The sequence below is a fragment of the Salmo salar genome, chromosome ssa03, assembly GCF_905237065.1.
Source record: "Salmo salar chromosome ssa03, Ssal_v3.1, whole genome shotgun sequence".
Lineage (NCBI taxonomy): Eukaryota > Metazoa > Chordata > Actinopteri > Salmoniformes > Salmonidae > Salmo > Salmo salar.
The window spans coordinates 60,208,486-60,231,137 of NC_059444.1; the positions used below are offsets into that span (position 1 = coordinate 60,208,486).

The window sequence follows — 22,652 nt, forward strand, 5'->3', positions numbered from 1 at the left end:
ATATACACACACACACACTTCTGAGACTAATGTGGCATATGCTTAAATATGATGCATGTTGCAGTAGACAAACAATGCACACACATGCAGGAGATCAAACTGCAGCCCCAGTGTTATGTTAGGTAGCATGTTCCATTGCTCTCTGCGTCTGCACAATCCGCCATGCAGCTGGCACTTGCTGCTGACGCGCTGGAGAAAACTAGGAATAATTCATTTGAAAATGATTACTGAGGCTGGAGTAAAACAACAATAATGTCACTCTCCTTGGCTTCCTTTCCTCCTCTCACTCTTCTTCTCTCTCTCCTCCATTAAATGGCTTATGACAGCTTAGCCCAAACTTTGATGAAGGGCTTAGGTGGAATAATGGAATGCATACATTCTTAGAAATACTGTAATCATATGCAGAAGTGTAGCTCTCTCTGTTGTTGTGGCAGACTGCTACCAGCTCAGTGTTTACACACACACACACACACACACACACACACACACACACACACACACACACACACACACACACACACACACACACACAGGCTCTCCATCACTCTTCCCCTTTCACCTATGTGAAAGTAGAAGAGTTTGTCCCTGATTGTCCCTGTCAGTGAGTCCACAGTTGAACAAATGACCAATCAATGGAAAACAACAGATGAATGTGATGGGTTGAAAGACTAAGGAAATTGTTTGTAACCACAGCCGCCACCCGTAGCCCCCCTTATAACCATCACCCTGTCAGTATCACATGACCCATGATGAATGGCTACTGCCTGCTTGTTTGGCATCAGAGGCACATCTGTATAGGAGATTAGGAGCTCACCTTCATAAAGCAGCCTTACAGATAGGGCCTGTGACTGTGCCCGCTGTGTTTTTATAGGACAGGGAGAAAATGAAGGGGAGATGGGCTGTGCAACATTTGCTGTATCTGCTAAATGGAAGATGCTGTAACAAAGATAGTACGTAGAGGTTCATTTTATAAGCACAGGTAACCTTGGAGCGGAGCATAGTCGTTAAAGAAAGGAGAGGACAGAAACCAGGAAGAGAACAGAGAAGATCATTACTAGAAGATGCTCTGGTGTCTCTCTTTATCTCACTCGTTCCCTCGCTCTTTCTCTATTTATTTCCTTTCACTAACATTATCCGACTTCCTACCTCTCTTTTAGATATGCTCATGTAGATACTTACACATAGACAGTGGAAAATGGGCCAACCCGTCCCACAAGGGTCGTCTTTCTGGGGAAAATAACTTGAAAACTATTAATAAAAATGGAATCTCTTCTCGGATTAGATTCCTAAGTGTCCTGTTAAAACATTACACTGACTGCTCAGGATTTTTTCCCCCTCCTCTGGGTCATTCAGATCAGTGTTTTTCATATTTAGCCTAAGTATAAACAGACCGTATTATCAGTAGGATACCCGGTGAGACGGCTTCATTCTCTGTGTTCATTCCAAGACAAGTGCACTAGTCAACGTGCAATGATTGAAACTGTTTTTGAATCATCTATTACACTTCAGGCAAGATATCATCACATCAGTGTGGAAAACCTGGCCCCCTAACCAATCATTTCATAATAGACAGGTATGACATCTACATGTACCCTGTGGTGAGTGCTCTAAGGTGTAATAAGGTACAGTATATTATTTGGAAGTGATCCATCATGCTGATTCATGAGCTGTCCAGTGGAGAGAGAGAGAGAAAGAGAGAGAGTCTGATCTTGTTTGACTTGTGCTGGATGACACATACAGAAGGGCACGTATAGGCTGGCTACCTATATTGATGACAAACACAGAGAAACAAAACATGGTGGTGACGGTGGAAACAAAACTAGTCGAGATTATTTTCAGAAGTTTTTATTTATTTATTTTTTTACCTCTACACTGACCATTTATTCTAAAATAACAATCTCTAATGTAATCATTATGCAAAAGATACTTTCTTTTAACCATATCGTCTTAGGCATGTGAGAAAACACTTTATGATAGCCCATCAATGGAAATGTTGGCAATACAAGTGTTCTATGACCATGGCATTCATTTACACAGATTTTCCATTTTCCCAATACGGTTATGGGAGCTTTATTTGAAGCCCAGTATTTTCTATCCTAACCTACTGTTACACCAAGATACCGCCCCTTTATGAAATTCGGACAACCACCAATCCTTAAATTTGAGTAAATTCATATTTACATAGTTGTAAAGAGTGCGCCAATCATGCGCCACGGACGCAGATGGAGGCGGGACTGGGTTTGAGGTTTAGTCGAATTTATGTTGGCAGCACACGTCCAATAAAAGGTTCGACGAAAGGAAAATGCTATTACCATACTACTACAGGAGTTCTGGCTTGTGCGAGAAACCTTCCTGGAACGTCTCAACTACTTGTTTTTTGGAAATGTAATGGACTATAAGCCCTCAGATTCGAAAACATCAATATTTGTTCTTCTTCAGGAGAGTCGCACCTGCTTGATCCAACATGAGGTATTTGGATCAGAGTTTAGTTGACTACTATAGTACTATCAGGGAGAATAGCAGTTCGTAGTTTACTTGCCTCGCATGACAGGATAGGACCGTTATTTGCTGATGCGTAACTATGGTCCAATCTTTCGAATACCGCCACAGACTGCACCCTTTCTGCAGCCCTGAACTGAAATGCCTTTAGACCTGTGATGTATATTAATTGGATGTAACCCTGTGCATCTCGTGTCGCATGATCCTCAACAGCCTGCCTATTCCCCGCGCGCGTGAATCGTTAAAACGTGGTGAGGTGGTACGCTTTATTTAGCCAATCTCAACGTCTACACTGGGCAGTACTTTTGACAAACTCACATTTGAATGAATTCAGCAGTAACAGTCCAGTTATTCTGGAACCCGGACCACATACAGCCGACTGTCTCATTGCATCCCGTGAAGAGACTGATGATGACGGAGAACAGCGAGATGGAGACCGAGACGCAGCTCCAACGCTCGCCAAGCAACATGTCCATCACACCGGTGTCCAAGGCAAGTGGTATACTACACTCACATGTCTCACTGGCTGACAACTGTTTCGGACCTCCGTGAAACAACTATCCTTGCAAGATAACCAGCGGGAGAAATGTTATCCTCAGTCTACAGTGGTTTACGGTTTTACGCAGTCTGTTCTTTTGACTAGATAGTGGAGATTTTGAAATACGTTTGAATGGTTGTTCAAGGTGTTTTCACATGGTGAATATGTTTGATTTGTGTTAACACGTATAATATTTGGCCAGAAAGCCATGACACAACCACATACCAGTAGCCTGTATGACTTGGTTTAAGAAAGTTAAAAGTGCTTGTTGCTTTCACTATCACATTGATATCTTTCTTTTGTTTTATGATGCTGAGATGGAGTTACTGTTGACTTAATATCAGAAGAAAATCATAGTTAATTACTTCTTTATTACAGTATTGGAGTTAAAACATTTTTTTTATAACATATAGAGTTTTTTTCATAATTTGAATCGTAATAAACCCAACTGTCTTGAACACAGTAGATTGCAGCCAGGTTAATCAATCAATCAATCAATCAATCAATCAATCAAATGTATTTATAAAGCCCTTTTTACATCAGCCGATGTCACAAAGTGCTATACAGAAACCCAGCCTAAAACAACAAACAGTAAGCAATGCAGATGTAGAAGCATGTTGGCTAGGAAAAACTCCCTAGAAAGGTGGGAACCTAGGAAGAAACTTAGAGAGGAACCAGGCTCTGAGGGGTGGCCAGTCCTCTTCTGGCTGTGCCAGGTGGAGATTTTTAACAGAACATGGCCAAGATGTTCAAATGTTCATAGATGGCCAGCCGTGTCAAATAATAATAATCACAGTGGTTGTAGAGGGTGCAACAGGTCAGCACCTCAGGAGTAAATGTCAGTTGGCTTTTCATAGCCGATCATTCAAAGTTAGAGACAGCAGGTGCGGTAGAGAGAGATTCGAAAACCGCAGGTCCGGCACAAGGTAGAACGTCCGGTGAACAGGTCAAGGTTCCATAGCCGCAGGCAGAACAGTTGAAACTGGAGCAGCAGCACGATCAGGTGGACTGGGGACAAGGAGTCATCAGGCCAGGTAGTCCAGAGGCATGGTCCTAGGGCTCAGGTCCTCCGAATGAAGAGAAAGAGAGAGAGAAAGAGAGAGAGAGAGAATTAGTGGGAGCATACTTAAATTCACACAGGACACCGGATAAGACTTGAGAAATACTCCAGATATAACAGACTGACCCTAGCCCACCGACGCATAAACTTTTGCAGCATAATTCCTGGAGGCTGAGACAGGAGGGGTGCATTTCAAACCACATCATCAGTAAGTTGCGTCACTATGGAGAACTAAAATAACTCACGTCAGGTGACGTAAGGGGGACAAGATGATTGGAACGTTCTCTTACTCTTACTGTGTGTGTGCGTGTGCATGTGTCTGCGCTTACGCGCACATGCTCAAAATGAAGAAGACTTTACAAAGGGACACGCCAGTTCCAGAATGTTTTAGAATAAATGTCCTGTCCAGGTTATCTTGCCATCAGGCCCATTAGGAAAGTTTGTTTAGTTTTGAATGTAAATTATTTGAACACTGCAGACACTCACAGCATTACTCCACTCACAACATTTGTTTTAATGGAAGAGATTACAGAGTGCCAAGCAATTTCTCAATTGATGCAAACTAATTTACTGTCCAGAATTCAAGGCCCCTGGGGTAAAAAATGATAGAAACAAGTTATTACATGTTCTGGTCATTTAACTGCCTTGCTGTGCATGTTTCTATCGTTGTCTATCATGTGTCATTGAATGTGTTGGCAGCACTTTTGTACATATTTGCTGAGATTGAGGCTAATGCTGGGTTTAGATGGCACGAGGTAGACGGCAAACTGGATGTCATTGTTTTCAATGAGAGAACGACGGTAAATGCCTTGAGGCAAGCGGTGAATGCAGTCAGCCGCCACTGTAAACGGGTCTTGCGGCCAGAGTTAAACTATTTCAACTTTTGCCTTCTGCCATAGCGTTGTTTTCTACAGGATGTTGATTTGCACTGTTTGTTTACTGAAGTCACCATAGCAATGCATACACCCGTGATGGCTTGCTTTTGCCATCACTCTCTTTCTTGCTTCTCTTTCTTGCTTTCTTGTCCTGCTATGCCGACTGGTATGAAGGTTTTTGCATGCACCATTAGATAAGCGCACACAACATCCACTGATGTAGCCTACCTACGCTTGAGGTTTGTGATTAGATAGAATGCTACCTGACTGTGAGACACCATTTTGAAAGGTACTTAAAAAAGTGTCCTTGAAGTAGTAGATTATAGAATACACTGTAAAGAGTGTCAGGGTTTAAAGTGTTTTTTCTTGAAGCACCTTTTTAAACAGACACACAGACAGACAGACAGACAGACAGACAGACAGACAGACAGACATCAATCACTTGCCACAACCATTTGCTTATGGTAGTTCATCGTATTCGATGATGACTTCCCCTTCTGAGTTAACAGTGAATTCTTTGGGGACTGTAGAGTCCAATCCGAGATCCACACACTTTATTGCAGGTGGGGCATATGCAGTCTGTGTTGGCGGGGACAGGCATGGTTGTATGTCTCCTGAGCTGTTTTTGCTGTCTCTTTGTGCTCCTCTCCTCTTCTCACCTCTGTACACCGCTCTGGCAGAGCTGCCACCAGGTGGAACGGTTGGCAGCAGCGTCCTCCAGGTCTGTGGGTTTGATGTTGCACTTCTTCATCTACGTTTTCAGCTGGTCCTTGTAGCGTTTCATCTGCCCCCTGCAGACCGCCGGCCAAGATGTAGCTGGCCATACAGGATCTTCCGTGGCAAGCGCTCCTGAGACATTCTAATGACATGCCCAAGCCAGCACAGTTGGTGTTGGGTGACCATGGCCTCCATACTCTTGCAGTTGGTCTTAGCAAGTATTTGTATGGGGCACACAGTCACACCAGATGATTCCCAGGATGCGCTGCAGGCATCTTATGTGGAATCGCTCGAGCTGCTTGTTGTGGCGACTGTAAGTGACCCAGGCTTCACAGCTGTAAAGAAGTGTGGTGATGCAAACGGCTTGATAGATGCGACTTTGGTGTGGAGGTGGAGATCCCTGTTTTAGAAGATCCTGCGTCTAAGTTTCCCGAAGGCAGCTTATGCTTGCTTAATCGTATTTAGAATTTCAAGGCCGATGCTGCAGTCCTCCGAGAGAATGCTGCTCAGTTGAAGGACGGAACTATTGCCAGTGATTTGTGTTCAATGGTGAAGACAGGCATGGTGGGTGGAGGACTAGATCTCCATTGGCTGACCACCTCTGTCTTGGTGGTGTTGATAGACAGTCCTATCCTGCTATAGACCCTCAGAGCCGCTACAAGGGCGGAGTGTGGGCCACAAGAGCACAGTCATCAGCATTCTGCAGCTCAAAAACTCGCTCCGTATAGACCTTGGTGGTTGCTTGGAGCCTCCTGATGTTGAATAGGTTTCCTTCCAGCCTGAAATCCACCGCAGCACTGCTGCTGTCCTCAAGCTCCTTGTGGAGAAGTTGGGTGCCACATAGGAGAACATGTTAAAGAGTATCGGTGACAGCACACACCCCTGCCTCACACCGATACTTACTACAAAAGGCACTGACTCCTGCCCCCCTATGGCCACCCGAGCCATCATCCATCATGGAACTGGCAAAGGATGTTGCCAATATTTTGTAGAATGCCCATAGTAGTTCCCTGCTCACAGTGTTGAAGGCCTTGGAGAGGTCGTCAAAGGCCATGAAAAGGTCCTGATGTTGTTCATGGTACTTCTCCTGGAGTTGCCGTGCCGTGAATATTATGTCGACTGTCTCCTGTTCTTTCTGAAGCCGCATTACGACTCTGGCAGCAGTTCCTCTGTGATGTTGTTCACCAGCCTGTGTAGCATCACTTTGGCCAGGACCTTGCCGGCAACAGCCAGAAGGGATATCCCCCGGCTGTTGCAGCAGATGGACTTGTCATCCTTGTTCTTATAGATGGTGACAATGTTTGCATCCCGCCACTGTTGGGGGACAATCTCCCTGTTCCAAACCTCAGGGATGTACTGTTGGAACGTTCTGGTGCAGAAGTAACCTCCTTTCTTAAGTAGCTCTGCCGGGATGCTGTCAGTGCCAGGAGTCTTGTTGTTCTTGAGGGAGTGGATAGCTGATAACACCACTTGGAAGGTTAGCGAATGGTTGCGGTCTTGAATGGGTGGACGGACAGGCAGTTCTTCCAGGATGGATTGGTCTGTAGGAGAATGCTGATTGAGTAGTGCTTCAAAGTGGTCAGCCCACCTCATAGGATCTGGTTTTGGTCCTTCAAGAGAGTCAGACCATCAGCTGTTTTCATGGGGGTGATGGAGCGACTTCTTGGGCCATAGATAGCTTTTGTTGAGTTGTAGAAATTGTGCATGCCGTTTTTGTCAGCATAAATTTGGATTTTCTATGCCTTATTCGTCCACCATTCGTTCTGCAGAGCACGCAAGGTTGTTTGCACTTCCTTGCGCAATGCACGCCAATCCTTGTGAGGGGTAGCAGATGTGGGGCTGTTGAGAGTAGCCCTGTGCACTTTGTGCATATTGTTCAGTAAGGCTGTGATGGAGGCAGAGTTCTCATCAAACCAGTCCTAATGTTTCCTACCTCTGTAGCCAATGGAGTGGGCCACTGCCTGATAGAGCACTGAGATAATAGATGCCCACTTCTGGTCCATGGGGTCCTCTGCACTCAGAAGAGGCTCAGTCTCCCTCAGCCTTTCAGCGAGAGAGCGACAGAACTCGTCCCTTACCGCAGGTTTCTCAAGCCGGATACAGTGCAGACGCCTCTTACTGGACTTCTGCAGGCGTTGGGGGGGACGTATTCTCACCTGGAGTTTAGTCAGTATCATACAGTGTTCTGTCCAGCATTCTGCACCCCTCATGGTACGTGTCAGCAGGACGTCATTAGTGTCAGAATGTCTCACTATGACGTAGTCAATCAGGTGCCAGTGTTTGAAGCGTGGGTGCATCCATGATGTTTTATATTTGTTCTTCTGCTGGAACAAGGTGTTCGTGACAATGAGATCGTGCTCGGCACATAGAGTTAGCAGCATCATGCCGTTCTCATTGACCTGGCCAACACCATGCATAGCCAGCACCCCACTCCATATCCTGCTTTTCTGTTCCACCCTAGCGTTGAAGTCACCCAGCATAAACATCTTGTCATTCCTGGTGATGCGGTGAAGGGCTTCATCTAGTGGCTGGTAGATGCAGTCCTTTGCCTCATTTTCAGATGGTAATGTCGGTGCGTATGCACTGAGAAGAGTAGCATAACGCATCTTGGCTAGGGGGATACAGAGAGACATGAGTCTTTCACTTATGCCAACAGGTGTTTCGGTGAGGCTGGGTAGAAGGCTGTTCTTAATTGCCAGTCCCACACCGTGCTGATGTTGTCCACTCAGAGGGTAACCTTTCCAGAAGAAGGTGTAACCTTCTCCCTCCTCTTTCAGGGAACCTTCATCCAGGAACCTGGTCTCACTCAGGGCAGCAATGTCAATGTTGTAGCGCATTAGTTCTACAGCAATTAAAGCTGTTCTCTGATGGGGTCTTTCGTTATTATCGTCAGTGTCAAAGAGTTCTGATGTTCCATGTCGCCAGTTTCAGGGGAATTATTTTCTTCAGCATTTTTCGACCGCTGAGTGGATCTCCCAATAGGTGCGGTAGCCTATCCAGGATGGAGTGATTTTTAGGCAATTTTTAGGCCACCTTTTCTAGGCCTCTCCCCAGCTGGGGTGAGCAGTATGGCTCCTAAATAGGGCTGCTCAGTCACACATGGGTCTGCCGAGAGCAGCTGCCACTCAAGTCTCAGCTGCTGGCGACCATAATAGCCCTGTGCCACAGGCGTGCAGGGGTCTGATTAAGCGCTCACGGTGCATTCACTCCTGCCCCCGTCACCAGACACCCCAGCGACGCCAGACTTTAGTCCGGTTTCCGGTTGATGGCTTCACCGAGGTCAGAAGTGGATACCTGGGCAAAGGAAGTTATTTAAAGTGCCGCTGAGGATGCGCAATCCCCAACAGCACTACTTCACTGTAGGAAGGTGAAATTCCAGTGGCAAGGGGGTAAACCCAGGACGACCAGTATCTTCCACAGCTGCAGGAGGCTGTCTGAACCCCAGTCTGTCAGTGCCTACCGCGCGCCGCCAGCACGCTGCTTTTCTCTCAGGGTCTGCTCCCCTAGCCTTTGTCATACCAGACTAACCCATAAGGCAGGATCAGTGGTTGGGGCCCACTGCTGCTCTGAGATCCCTTGCCGGTTAGCCTGGAGTTTCAAGACAACCAGTTAACGTGTGCCGCCCTCGAGGCAGCCAGACAGGAGTCTTCGTCATGGAGAGGCTTTGTACCGGCAAGGGGAGACTTGTGCATGAAGCTGCTCCCCAATTCACCAGAAGGGCTAGCCGGCGGCAGCAAGGTATAAGCGAGAGTATGCAAGCACGTGGTAAGCACTAGATGCTTCACATGCACCCTGCGGTTGACCACACACACACACACACACACACACACACACACACACACTCACTCACTCTCCCTCTTTCTCTCTCTCTCTCTCTCTCTCTCTCTCTCTCTCTCTCTCTCTCTCTCTCTCTCTCTCTCTCTCTCTCACTCACATACACACACGCACTCACACACCACACACACACTCACTCACTCACTCACTCACTCACTCACTCACTCACTCACTCACTCACTCTCCCTTTCTCTCTCTCTCTCTCTCTCTCTCTCTCTCTCTCTCTCTCTCTCTCTCTCTCACACACACACGCACACATGCACACCACACACTGTCTCACACAGACACTGAATCAGCTCACACATGCTTCACATTTCTATTGTATTCCAGATTACTATGGTTTACTACATCACCCTGAAGAAGGCACAGTGATGCCGTAACGCTGGTGGTTTATGTACAGTCTGCGACTCTATCTATTTTTATAGCATACAACTTACTACATCACTCTGACATTGCAATCGAAACATGTTCCTATCATGAGTGTGAAAACACATTTACTCACGTAGCATGATTGCTCTCCTGTCTTTGTTTTGAGCTCAGTGAGCATTTTCCTCATCAGACATGCAGAGAGGGACCTCTGTCTGTCTGTCTGTCTGTCTGTCTGTCTGTCTGTCTGTCTGTCTGTCTGTCTGTCTGTCTGTCTGTCTGTCTGTCTGTCTGTCTGTCTGTCTGTCTGTCTGTCTGTCTGTCTGTCTGTCTGTCTGTCTGTCTGTCTGTCTGTCTGTCCGTTCAAAAACCACCCGACTCATCAGGGATTTGAACATCCCGCTTCATTCCTCAATGTTAGCTACTACTATAATCTCTCCCTTCGTTATTGGGAGCTTAGGTTGTAGTATAAAGGCATCAAGGGTCAGTGCCACAATTATTTATCTTGTTCACCTTAAACCCCATGGTTCTGATTGAGGTTGACTCGTGCAGTGTTAAAATAGTAGGTTAATTGCCTATGGAGCTCCCATGAAATGCTTGAACTTCAATAGCTTTGTGCCCAAAGACACTTTGTCAGTTGTAGTCTATTAAGAATCCATTAGTTGAGCACTGTGGTACATGTCAAAACCATTCTCTGCAAATAATCGGATCAGGGGGAGGTGTATGGACTCTATAGACAGGGTCTGATGGTCTCAGGATGTGGGGTCCTTGCTGTCAATCTTTTGTCCATGCACGCACACAGCACACGCTGCACACATCCCATCTCCCCGTCATTCCTTCTATCTTATCTTTCTATCCTTCTGTTTCTCTTTCACACACACAATCAGAGCCACTCCAAAAAATAAGGCCTCCTGAGTTATTTGACATGACCAGATATCACACAAGCACAAGGCCATTCTGATGAGAGGGAGATAGAGAAGAATGACTCCCATCAGATAACAGATGCTCCCTGAAGCTGCCTGCAGCGTGTTCCCACTAGTCCCAACTTAGATGAAGGATGTCAGAAATTTAGAGAAAGGCAGAGAGCCAAAGAGGGAGAAGGAGAGGAGAACTCTAGAGTGTCGCCGCTGGGCTGGCTCACAGTGGCGTGCCTTGTCCAGACGGGCTGAGGTGTGTGTGTTTGTGTGTGTGTGTGCGTCTGTCTGTGTGTGTCGAGGAGCAGATGAGATTCTGGGGGAGTGGACAGCAGCCAGGAAAATAGCACCCTTCTAGTAACTGCAGACTGTCAACCCTATCAACATCTTGAAGAACAATCTGGCCTTAATGGACATGCACTCTTCTAGTCTTCACCTAGCACAGCCATTAGAGGACTGGCCACCCCTCAGAGCCTGGTTCCTCTCTACCTTGCACAGCCATTAGAGGACTGGCCACCCCTCAGAGCCTGGTTCCTCTCTAGGTTTCTTCCTAGGTTCCTGCCTTTCTTGGGAGTTTTTCCTAGCCACTGTGCTTCTACATCTGCATTGCTGGCTGTTTGTGGTTTTTAGGCGGGGGTTTCTGTATAGCACTTTGTGACATCTGCTGATGTTAAAAGGGCTTTATAAATACATTTGATTGATTGATTGATTGATTGATTGATTGATTGACTTACCACCATTCTCTCTCCTCAGACAACCACTGCGGTGGTTGGTGTAACACCTTCACTGCTTGGTTTATTAATGCAATGCCTTGCCTGTCACTGACAGGGATGCACTGATTAGGACTGTGGCGCACTGCAGGGAGGGAGCAGTGCAAAGATAAGGAAACATCCATATTTCATGTGATTATGTGTTTACTGGAAAAACTCCAGATATGCCGCAGGTAGCATGTGCATTGGCAATTGGGTCTCTCTGTCTCTCCCCCTTCTCTCTCTCTCTGTCTCTCCCCCTTCTCTCTTTCTCTCTTTCTCCCCCTTCTCTCTTTCTCTGTCTCCCTCCCACTCTGTGATTGACAGGCTGTGTCACGGGGTCTAGCTTGTGGACGGTGACTGGGAGAGTATAACAGGCGGGTGATGAGCTGTCAGGGTGAAGGTGATGGTGGGTGCCTGGGTGAGGAGGGGAGAAGCGGGTACTGCTGATGTGAGGGGGTGAAGAGAGGAGGGGGACGGGGGTGGAGGTGCCAGCCAGGTAGAGCAGATATCCTTTTATATGGAGCTTGGTTTCACACAGCCTAGCACAGTACGTCTGGAATAAATACACAGAGAGAGAGAGAGAGAGAGAGAGAGAGAGAGAGAGGAGGGAGAAAACGTGTTTGTGAGTGTGCTCTGTGTGTGCCCATTGTTTGATCATTTGGGTTCATGTGTGTGTGTGTGTGTGTGTGTGTGCATGCAGAGAGAGCTAGAGATAGACTGCTCGTGCATCTCTCAGACAGACGTGTGTACTTGTGTGTGTGTGTGTGCGTGCGTGCAGAGAGAGCTAGAGAGAGACTGCTCGTGCATCTCTCCTTCAAAGTGGGACTCTGCCGTTTCCATGCATAATGAGCAGCTTTAGTCTAGCAGTGAAATCTTCAGACATTCAAGAGTTTCGTATCTCTTCTGTTTTTCTTGCATATATGATAAAGAACAAAAGTATTTATATGACCCTTAATACCTGATTGGCTACTTGAATCCTCTCACAATAGGATTCCCTTGCATTTAATTGGACCTTAGAAACACTGTTGCATAGCGTGATCATTTGTGTCTTTCCTCACTATTCCTCTCTTCCTCTCTGGACACCTGTTTATGCTCTTGTTTCTATCAACATCATCAGGAGCACCATCACAGCATCTGCATCCCCAGCACTTCTTACATCCACACAGACTCTGCAGATATTTGTATCTTCATTAGAATAATGTTAGGTCTCTTGTCAGCATTTTAAATGAGTCCTCTGTTTACATTTTCTCTCCAATTCCCTCTGGCAGGATAGAGAAGAGTACGCAATATAACACCGACTGAACCTATCAGTAAATAATACTCCTATCTATCTATCTATCTATCTATCTATCTATCTATCTATCTATCTATCTATCTATCTATCTATCTATCTATCTATCTATCTATCTATCTATCTATCTATCTATCTATCTATCTATCTATCTATCTTATCTATCTTATCTATCTTATCTATCTATCTTATCTTATCTATCTTGTCTATCTATCTATCTATCTATCTATCTATCTATCTATCTATCTATCTATCTATCTATCTATCTATCTATCTATCTATCTATCTATCTATCTATCTATCTATCTATCTATCTATCTATCTATCTATCTATCTATCTATCTATCTATCTATCTATCTATCTATCTATCTATCTATCTATTGACCAACCTACCTACCTACCTACCTACAGTACATACCTTACTGTTCCTACCTACCCGACCTACAGTACATACCTTACTGTTCCTACCTACCTATCTACAGTACATACCTTACTGTTCCTACCTACCTATCTATAGTACATACCTTACTGTTCCTACCACCACCCCACCCTACCTACCTACCCCACCCACCACCACCACCTACCTACCCACCACCTACCTACCTACCTACCACCTACAGTACATACCTTACTGTTCCTACCTATCTATCTATCTTATCATCTACAGGTAACTGCCAAAATAATGGAAACACTTCAGTAAATAGAGGATACAAGGTGTATTAAAAGTAGGTGATTCCACATTGGTGTGGTTCCTGAGTTAATTAAGCATTTAACATCCCATCATGCTTAGCGTCACTGAATGGTTTATTGTGGTCACTGAATGGTTTAATGAGCATGAAAACGATGTAAACCATATGCCATGGCCATCTCAGTCACCAGATCTCAACCCAATTGAACACTTATGGGAGATTCTGGAGCGGTGCCTGAGACATCGTTTTCCACCACCATCAACAAAACACCAAATGATGGAATTTCTCTTTGAAGAATGGTGTCGCATTCCTCCAGTAGAGTTCCAGACATTTGTAGAATCTATGTCAAGGTGCATTGAAGCTGTTCTGGCTCGTGGTGGACCAACACCCTATTAACACACTTTATGTTGGTGTTTCCTTTATTTTGGCAGTTACTTATATCTATCTATCTATCTATCTATCTATCTATCTATCTATCTATCTATCTATCTATCTATCTATCTATCTATCTATCTATCTATCTATCTATCTATCTATCTATCTATCTATCTATCTATTGACCAACCTACCTACCTACCTACCTACAGTACATACCTTACTGTTCCTACCTACCTATCTACAGTACATACCTTACTGTTCCTACCTACCTATCTATAGTACATACCTTACTGTTCCCACCCTACCCACCACCCTACCCGCCACCCTACCACCCTCCACCCACCCTGCCTACCTACCTACCCTACCCTACCTGCCTACCTGCCTACCTACCCACAGCACATACCTTACTGTTCCCACCCTGCCTACCCACCCACCCACCCACCTGCCTCCACCCACCCACCTACCTACCCACCTACCTACAGTACACACCTTACTGTTCCTACCTACCTACCACAGAACATACCTTACTGTTCCTACCTACCTACCTACCTACCTACAGTACATACCTTACTGTTCCTACCTACCTATCTACAGTACATACCTTACTGTTCCTACCTACCGACCTACAGTACATACCTTACTGTTCCTACCTACCGACCCACAGTACATACCTTGCTGTTCCTACCTACCGACCTACAGTACATACCTTGCTGTTCCCTACCTACCCGACCCTACAGTACATACCTTACTGTTCCTACCTACCTATCTACAGTACATACCTTACTGTTCCTACCTACCTACCTACCTCCACCCCTCCCACAGTACATACCTTACTGTTCCCTACCTACCTATCTACAGTACATACCTTACTGTTCCTTCCTACCCACCTACCTACCTACCTACCTCACCCCACCACCCACCCCTACCTACCTACCTCACCCACCCCTACAGTACATACCTTACTGTTCCTACCCACATACCTACTACCCTACCTACCTACAGTACATACCTTACTGTTCCTACCTACCTACCTATCTACAGTACATACCTTACTGTTCCTACCTACCTATCTACAGTACATACCTTACTGTTCCTACCTACCTATCTATAGTACATACCTTACTGTTCCTACCCACCTACCCACCTACCTACCTACCTACCTACCTACCTACCACAGTACATACCTTACTGTTCCTACCTACCTACCTACCTACCTACCTACCTACCTACCTACCTACCTACAGTACATACCTTACTGTTCCTACCTACCTATCTACAGTACATACCTTACTGTTCCTACCTACCGACCTACAGTACATACCTTACTGTTCCTACCTATCTATCTATCTTATCATCTACAGGTAACTGCCAAAATAATGGAAACACTTCAGTAAATAGAGGATACAAGGTGTATTAAAAGTAGGTGATTCCACATTGGTGTGGTTCCTGAGTTAATTAAGCATTTAACATCCCATCATGCTTAGCGTCACTGAATGGTTTATTGTGGTCACTGAATGGTTTAATGAGCATGAAAACGATGTAAACCATATGCCATGCGCATCTCAGTCACCAGATCTCAACCCAATTGAACACTTATGGGAGATTCTGGAGCGGTGCCTGAGACATCGTTTTCCACCACCATCAACAAAACACCAAATGATGGAATTTCTCTTTGAAGAATGGTGTCGCATTCCTCCAGTAGAGTTCCAGACATTTGTAGAATCTATGTCAAGGTGCATTGAAGCTGTTCTGGCTCGTGGTGGACCAACACCCTATTAACACACTTTATGTTGGTGTTTCCTTTATTTTGGCAGTTACTTATATCTATCTATCTATCTATCTATCTATCTATCTATCTATCTATCTATCTATCTATCTATCTATCTATCTATCTATCTATCTATCTATCTATCTATCTATCTATTGACCAACCTACCTACCTACCTACCTACAGTACATACCTTACTGTTTTTACCTACCTATCTACAGTACATACCTTACTGTTCCTACCTACCTATCTATAGTACATACCTTACTGTTCCTACCTACCTACCCACCTACCCACCTACCTACCACCCTACCCACCCTGCCTACCACCTACCTACCTACCTACCTACCTACAGTACATACCTTACTGTTCCTACCTACCTACCTACCTACCTACCTACCTACCTACCTACCTACAGTACACACCTTACTGTTCCTACCTACCTACAGAACATACCTTACTGTTCCTACCTACCTACCTACCTACCTACAGTACATACCTTACTGTTCCTACCTACCTATCTACAGTACATACCTTACTGTTCCTACCTACCGACCTACAGTACATACCTTACTGTTCCTACCTACCGACCTACAGTACATACCTTGCTGTTCCTACCTACCGACCTACAGTACATACCTTGCTGTTCCTACCTACCGACCTACAGTACATACCTTACTGTTCCTACCTACCTATCTACAGTACATACCTTACTGTTCCCTACCTACCACCACCTACCCTGCCACCACCACCTACCTACCTACCCACCTACCTACCTACCTGCCTACCACCACCACAGTACATACCTTACTGTTCCCACCTACCTATCTACAGTACATACCTTACTGTTCCTTCCCACCCACCCCACCTACCTACCACCCACCTACCTACCACCTACCTACCTGCCTACCACCCACAGTACATACCTTACTGTTCCCACCTACATACCTACTACCCTACCTACCTACAGTACATACCTTACTGTTCCCACCTACCTACCTATCTACAGTACATACCTTACTGTTCCCTACCTACCTATCTACAGTACATACCTTACTGTTCCTACCTACCTATCTATAGTACATACCTTACTGTTCCCTACCCCTACCTACCTACCCTACCACCTACCTACCTACCTACAGTACATACCTTACTGTTCCCTACCACCCTACCTACCTACCACCCTGCCTACCTACCTACCACCCTCCTGCCACCCACCACCACCTACCTACCACCTACCTACCTACCTACAGTACATACCTTACTGTTCCTACCTACCTATCTACAGTACATACCTTACTGTTCCTACCTACCGACCTACAGTACATACCTTACTGTTCCTACCTACCGACCTACAGTATATACCTTACTGTTCCTACCTAACTATCTACAGTACATACCTTACTGTTCCTACCTACCTACCTACCTACCTACCTACCTACCTACCTACCTACCTACCTACCTACCTACCTACCTACCTACCTACCTACAGTACATACCTTACTGTTCCTACCTACCTACAGTACATACCTTACTGTTCCTACCTACCTACAGTACATACCTTACTGTTTCTACCTACCTACCTACCTACCTACCTACAGTACATACCTTACTGTTCCTACCTACCTAAAATCAAATGCCATGGCCGTCTCAGTCACCAGATCTCAACCCAATTGAACACTTATGGGAGATTCTGGAGCGGTGCCTGAGACATCGTTTTCCACCACCATCAACAAAATACCAAATGATGTAATTTCTCTATCTATCTATTGACCAACCTACCTACCTACCTACAGTACATACCTTACTGTTCCTACCTCCCGACCTACAGTACATACCTTGCTGTTCCTACCTACCGACCTACAGTACATACCTTACTGTTCCTACCTACCTATCTACAGTACATACCTTACTGTTCCTACCTACCTACCTACCTACCTACCTACCTACCTACCTACCTACCTACCTACCTACCTACCTACCTACCTACCTACCTACCACCTACCTACCCACCTACAGTACATACCTTACTGTTCCTACCTACCTATCTACAGTACATACCTTACTGCTCCTACCTACCTATCTATAGTACATACCTTACTGTTCCTACCTACCTACCCCCCTGCCTACCCACCTCCCTCCCTACCCTCCTACCTGCCCACCCTGCCTACCCACCTACCCTGCCTGCCTACCCACCCCACCCACCCTCCTGCCTACCTACCCTACAGTACATACCTTACTGTTCCTACCTACCCCTACCTACAGTACATACCTTACTGTTCCCACCTACCCACCTACCTACAGTACATACCTTACTGTTCCTACCTACCTACCCACCACCTACTTACCCTGCCTGCCTACCACCCTACCCACCTACCTACCTGCCACCCTGCCTACCTACCTACCCACCTACCACCTACCACCCTGCCTACCACCACCACCCACAGTACACACCTTACTGTTCCTACCTACCTACAGAACATACCTTACTGTTCCTACCTACCTACCTACAGTACATACCTTACTGTTCCTACCTACCGACCTACAGTATATACATTACTGTTCCGACCTACAGTACATACCTTACTGTTCCTACCTATCCTGACCTACAGTACACACCTTACTGTTCCTACCTACCTATCTACAGTACATACCTTACTGTTCCTACCTAACTATCTACAGTACATACCTTACTGTTCCTACCTAACTATCTACAGTACATACCTTACTGTTCCTACCTTCCCTACCTACCTACCTACCTACCTACCTACCTACCTACCTACCTACCTACCTACCTACCTACCTACCTCCATCATTTGGTGTTTTGTTGATGGTGGTGGAAAACGATGTCTCAGGCACCGCTCCAGAATCTCCCATAAGTGTTCAATTGGGTTGAGATCTGGTGACTGAGATGCGCATGGCATATGGTTTACATCGTTTTCATGCTCATTAAACCATTCAGTGACCACAATAAACCATTCAGTGACGCTAAGCATGATGGGATGTTAAATGCTTAATTAACTCAGGAACCACACCAATGTGGAATCACCTACTTTTAATACACCTTGTATCCTCTATTTACTGAAGTGTTTCCATTATTTTGGCAGTTACCTGTAGATGATAAGATAGATAGATAGGTAGGAACAGTAAGGTATGTACTGTAGGTAGGTAGGTAGGTAGGTAGGTAGGTAGGTAGGTAGGTAGGTAGGTAGGTAGGTAGGTAGGTAGGTAGGTAGGTAGGTAGGAACAGTAAGGTATGTACTATAGATAGGTAGGTAGGAACAGTAAGGTATGTACTGTAGATAGGTAGGTAGGAACAGTAAGGTATGTACTGTAGGTCGGTAGGTAGGAACAGTAAGGTATGTACTGTAGGTAGGTAGGTAGGTAGGTTGGTCAATAGATAGATAGATAGATAGATAGATAGATAGATAGATAGATAGATAGATAGATAGATAGATAGATAGATAGATAGACAAGATAGATAGACAAGATAGATAAGATAATATAGATAAGATAGATAAGATAAGATAGATAAGATAGATAGATAAGATAGATAAGATAGATAGATAGATAGATAGATAAGATAATATAGATAAGATAGAAACCCAGCCTAAAACCCCAAACAGCAAGCAATGCAGGTGTAGAAGCACGGTGGCTAGGAAAAACTCCCTAGAAAGGCCAAAACCTAGGAAGAAACCTAGAGAGGAACCAGGCTATGAGGGGTGGCCAGTCCTCTTCTGGCTGTGCCGGGTGGAGATTATAACAGCACATGGCCTAGATGTTCAAATGTTCATAAATGACCAGCATTGTCAAATAATAATAATCATAGTAGTTGTCGAGGGTACAACAAGTCAGTAACACAAGAGTAAGTGTCAGTTGGCTTTTTCATAGCCGATCTTTGAGAGTATCTCTACCGCTCCTGCTGTCTCTAGAGAGTTGAAAACAGCAGGTCTGGGACAGGTAGCACGTCCGGTGAACAGGTCAGGGTTCCATAGCTGCAGGCAGAACAGTTGGAACTGGAGCAGCAGCACGGCCAGGTGAACTGGGAACAGCAAGGAGTCATCAAGCCAGGTAGTCCTGAGCCATGGTCCTAGGGCTCAGGTCCTCCGAGAGAGAGAAAGAAAGAAAGAAAGAAAGAAAGAAAGAAAGAAAGAAAGAAAGAAAGAAAGAAAGAAAGAAAGAGAAAGAGAGAATTAAAGAGAGCATATTTAAATTCACACAGGACACCGGAAAAGACAAGAGAAATACTCCAGATGTGACAGACTGATATTAGCCCCCCGACACATAAACTACTGCAGCATAAATACTGGAGGCTGAGACAGGAGGGGTCAGGAGACACTGTGGCCCCATCCGATGAAACCCCCGGACAGGGCCAAACAGGTAGGATATAACCCCACCCACTTTGCCAAAGCACAGCCTCCACACCACTGGAGGGATATCTCCAACCACCAACATACCATCCCGGGACAAGGCCGGGATGGTATGTTGTATATACCTTACTGTTCCTACCTACCTATCTACAGTACATACCTTACAGTTCCTACCTACCTATCTACAGCACATACCTTACTGTTCCTATCTACAGTACATACCTTACTGTTCCTACCTACCTACAGTATATACCTTACTGTTCCTACCTACCTACCTACAGCACATACCTTACTGTTCCTACCTACCTACCTACCTACACTACCTACCTACTGTCCTACCTACCTACAGTACATACCTTACTGTTCCTACCTACCTACACTACCTACCGCACTGTCCTACCTACCTACCTCCACCTACAGTACATACCTTACTGTTCCTACCTACCTACCTACCTACAGTACATACCTTACTGTTCCTACCCTCGTATCTACCCTTCTACCTACCTACAGTACATACCTTACTGTTTTTACCTACCTATCTACCTACAGTACATACCTTACTGTTCGTACCTACCTACCTACCTACCTACCTACCTACCTACCTACCTACAGTACATACCTTACTGTTCCTACCCTCCTACCTACCCACCTACCTACCTACAGTACATACCTTACTGTTCCTACCTACAGTACATACCTTACTGTTCCCTACCTACCACCTACCACCTACCCACCACCACCCTCCTACCTACCTACCCACCCACCCACCCACCCACCTACCTCCCTACCTGCCCACCCACCCGCCTACCCACCTGCCTGCCTGCCTACCTGCCTGCCACCCACGCCACCACTGCCCTGCCTACCTACCTACCTACCCACCCACCCACCTACCTACCTACCTACCTGCCTACCTACCTACCACCCACCACCTACCTACCTACCTACCTACCTACCTAACTAAGTCACTGCAGCTTTGGATCAAACTTCTCTCAGAGACCTTTGCTTCACTGGAATAATGTTCTAACAGACAGACAGCACAACATTCCCCAATGCCCCCTCCCCCTGAAAATGTGTGTGTGTGTGTGTGTGTGTGTGTGTGTGTGTGTGTGTGTGTGTGTGTGTGTGTGTGTGTGTGTGTGTGTGTGTGTGTGTGTGTGTGTGTGTGTGCAGTGTGCATGCGTGTCTCTTCCGACATTATTCATTTAGTCTTAGGGAAGTTTCCCAGCAGGTTATTTATACTGTATCATCTGCCAATCGTTTCTCTTGCATCTCCAGACAGAGCAAAACCCAAGGGATGTTGCTGTGTGTGTGTGTGTGTGTGAGAGAGAGAGAGAGAGAGAGAGAGAGAGAGAGAGAGAGAGAGAGAGAGAGAGAGAGAGAGAGAGAGAGAGAGAGAGAGAGAGAGAGAGAGAGAGAGAGATCTGTTTGTTCCCTTGTTTTTCATTTTGAGAGCTGTCCATAAACAACCCTTTGTTTCTCCCAGGGCTGCAACAGTGTTTGGTGCTCAGCACAGCTTTGACCTGGGAGTTGAACAGTTAGACAAACAGACATTGGAGAGGGATTCTTCTTGAGGTGGTGGGTTGGATGCCCATGATATATGGCAGAGAGAGAGGGGGGAAACAGTTACAAAAAGGGAGAGGGAGGGATGGGAGAGAGAGAGAAAGAGAGAGAAATGAAAAGACAGCGAGATAGAGAAAGCTTTTCCTCTGAGGCAGTCCTCTTAGCCTGGTTGACGCACGACCCACGTGACTGCACAGGACGTGGAGAGGCTGGTGCAAAACGATCCCTCGACTTTCTGGGATTATTGTCATGAAATTGCAAAGGAAAGGCATTGAATAAAGCAGTTCAGGGACTAGTTCACACATATGTATGCCATGGTTGGATTTGTACAGTAGCTAGGTCACAAGGTATTGTATGCAAAGGACTTAATACACATGTAAATGACAACAAACAGTCATTATGAACTGGAGCCTTGTAGATTACTATGCATGAAGCGAACTGGCAGTACTGTATGTTAATGTTGGCGTTACTTCAGATAATAAGCTGCGTCTGTCTCAACTAAAATAGAGTTTAACGAGGGTTTCTCTCTGGCTGAGTCTCAAATGGCACTCTATTCTATCTATAGTGAAGCGCTTTTGACCACGGCCCATATGGCTAGAAAGGGAATAGAGTGCTATTCGGGAAGAACAGCACAGAGGCTTGATTAGATACGCTCTAATTAAGACGTGTGTTCTAGCACGGCGCGGGCAGCAGGCTACGACCGACCATAGAAATAGAATCTAGATTCTGTTACTATGACGCCAACGCTTCATTCCTCTGACTAAACATGCTCTGGACAAACGCATGACGCACTGCACCGCACCTTATGGTAGCTACGTCGGGAGCGCTGCGCTGACAGGTGTGTCAAGCCAATCCGCCTCTCCACTTCAATTCCCAATCGTCATCGACTCAGATGAGCAGCTGTAATCAAATGATTTGACACGGGGAGAAACACACACTCGACACAAACCAGTGCACGCACACACACTTCTATGCTCATTAACACGTACACAGGGACACTGGGTAGCTATCTGTCTTTCTGACTCACACGCTCTCTTGGA

The 22,652-nt window shown here is 45.7% G+C and overlaps 1 protein-coding gene across 1 annotated transcript in view; it reads left to right on the forward strand.

The window, feature by feature from the left end:
* The first annotated feature begins 2,062 nt into the window (after positions 1 to 2,062).
* Positions 2,063 to 22,652, forward strand: part of LOC106601007 (SH3 and cysteine-rich domain-containing protein 2-like) — a 56,462-nt gene continuing 35,872 nt past the window's right edge. Inside the window, 1 exon segment of the mRNA XM_045715013.1 lies at positions 2,063 to 2,991. Coding sequence (XP_045570969.1) covers positions 2,824 to 2,991 — 168 coding nt within the window. The 5' untranslated portion in view covers positions 2,063 to 2,823.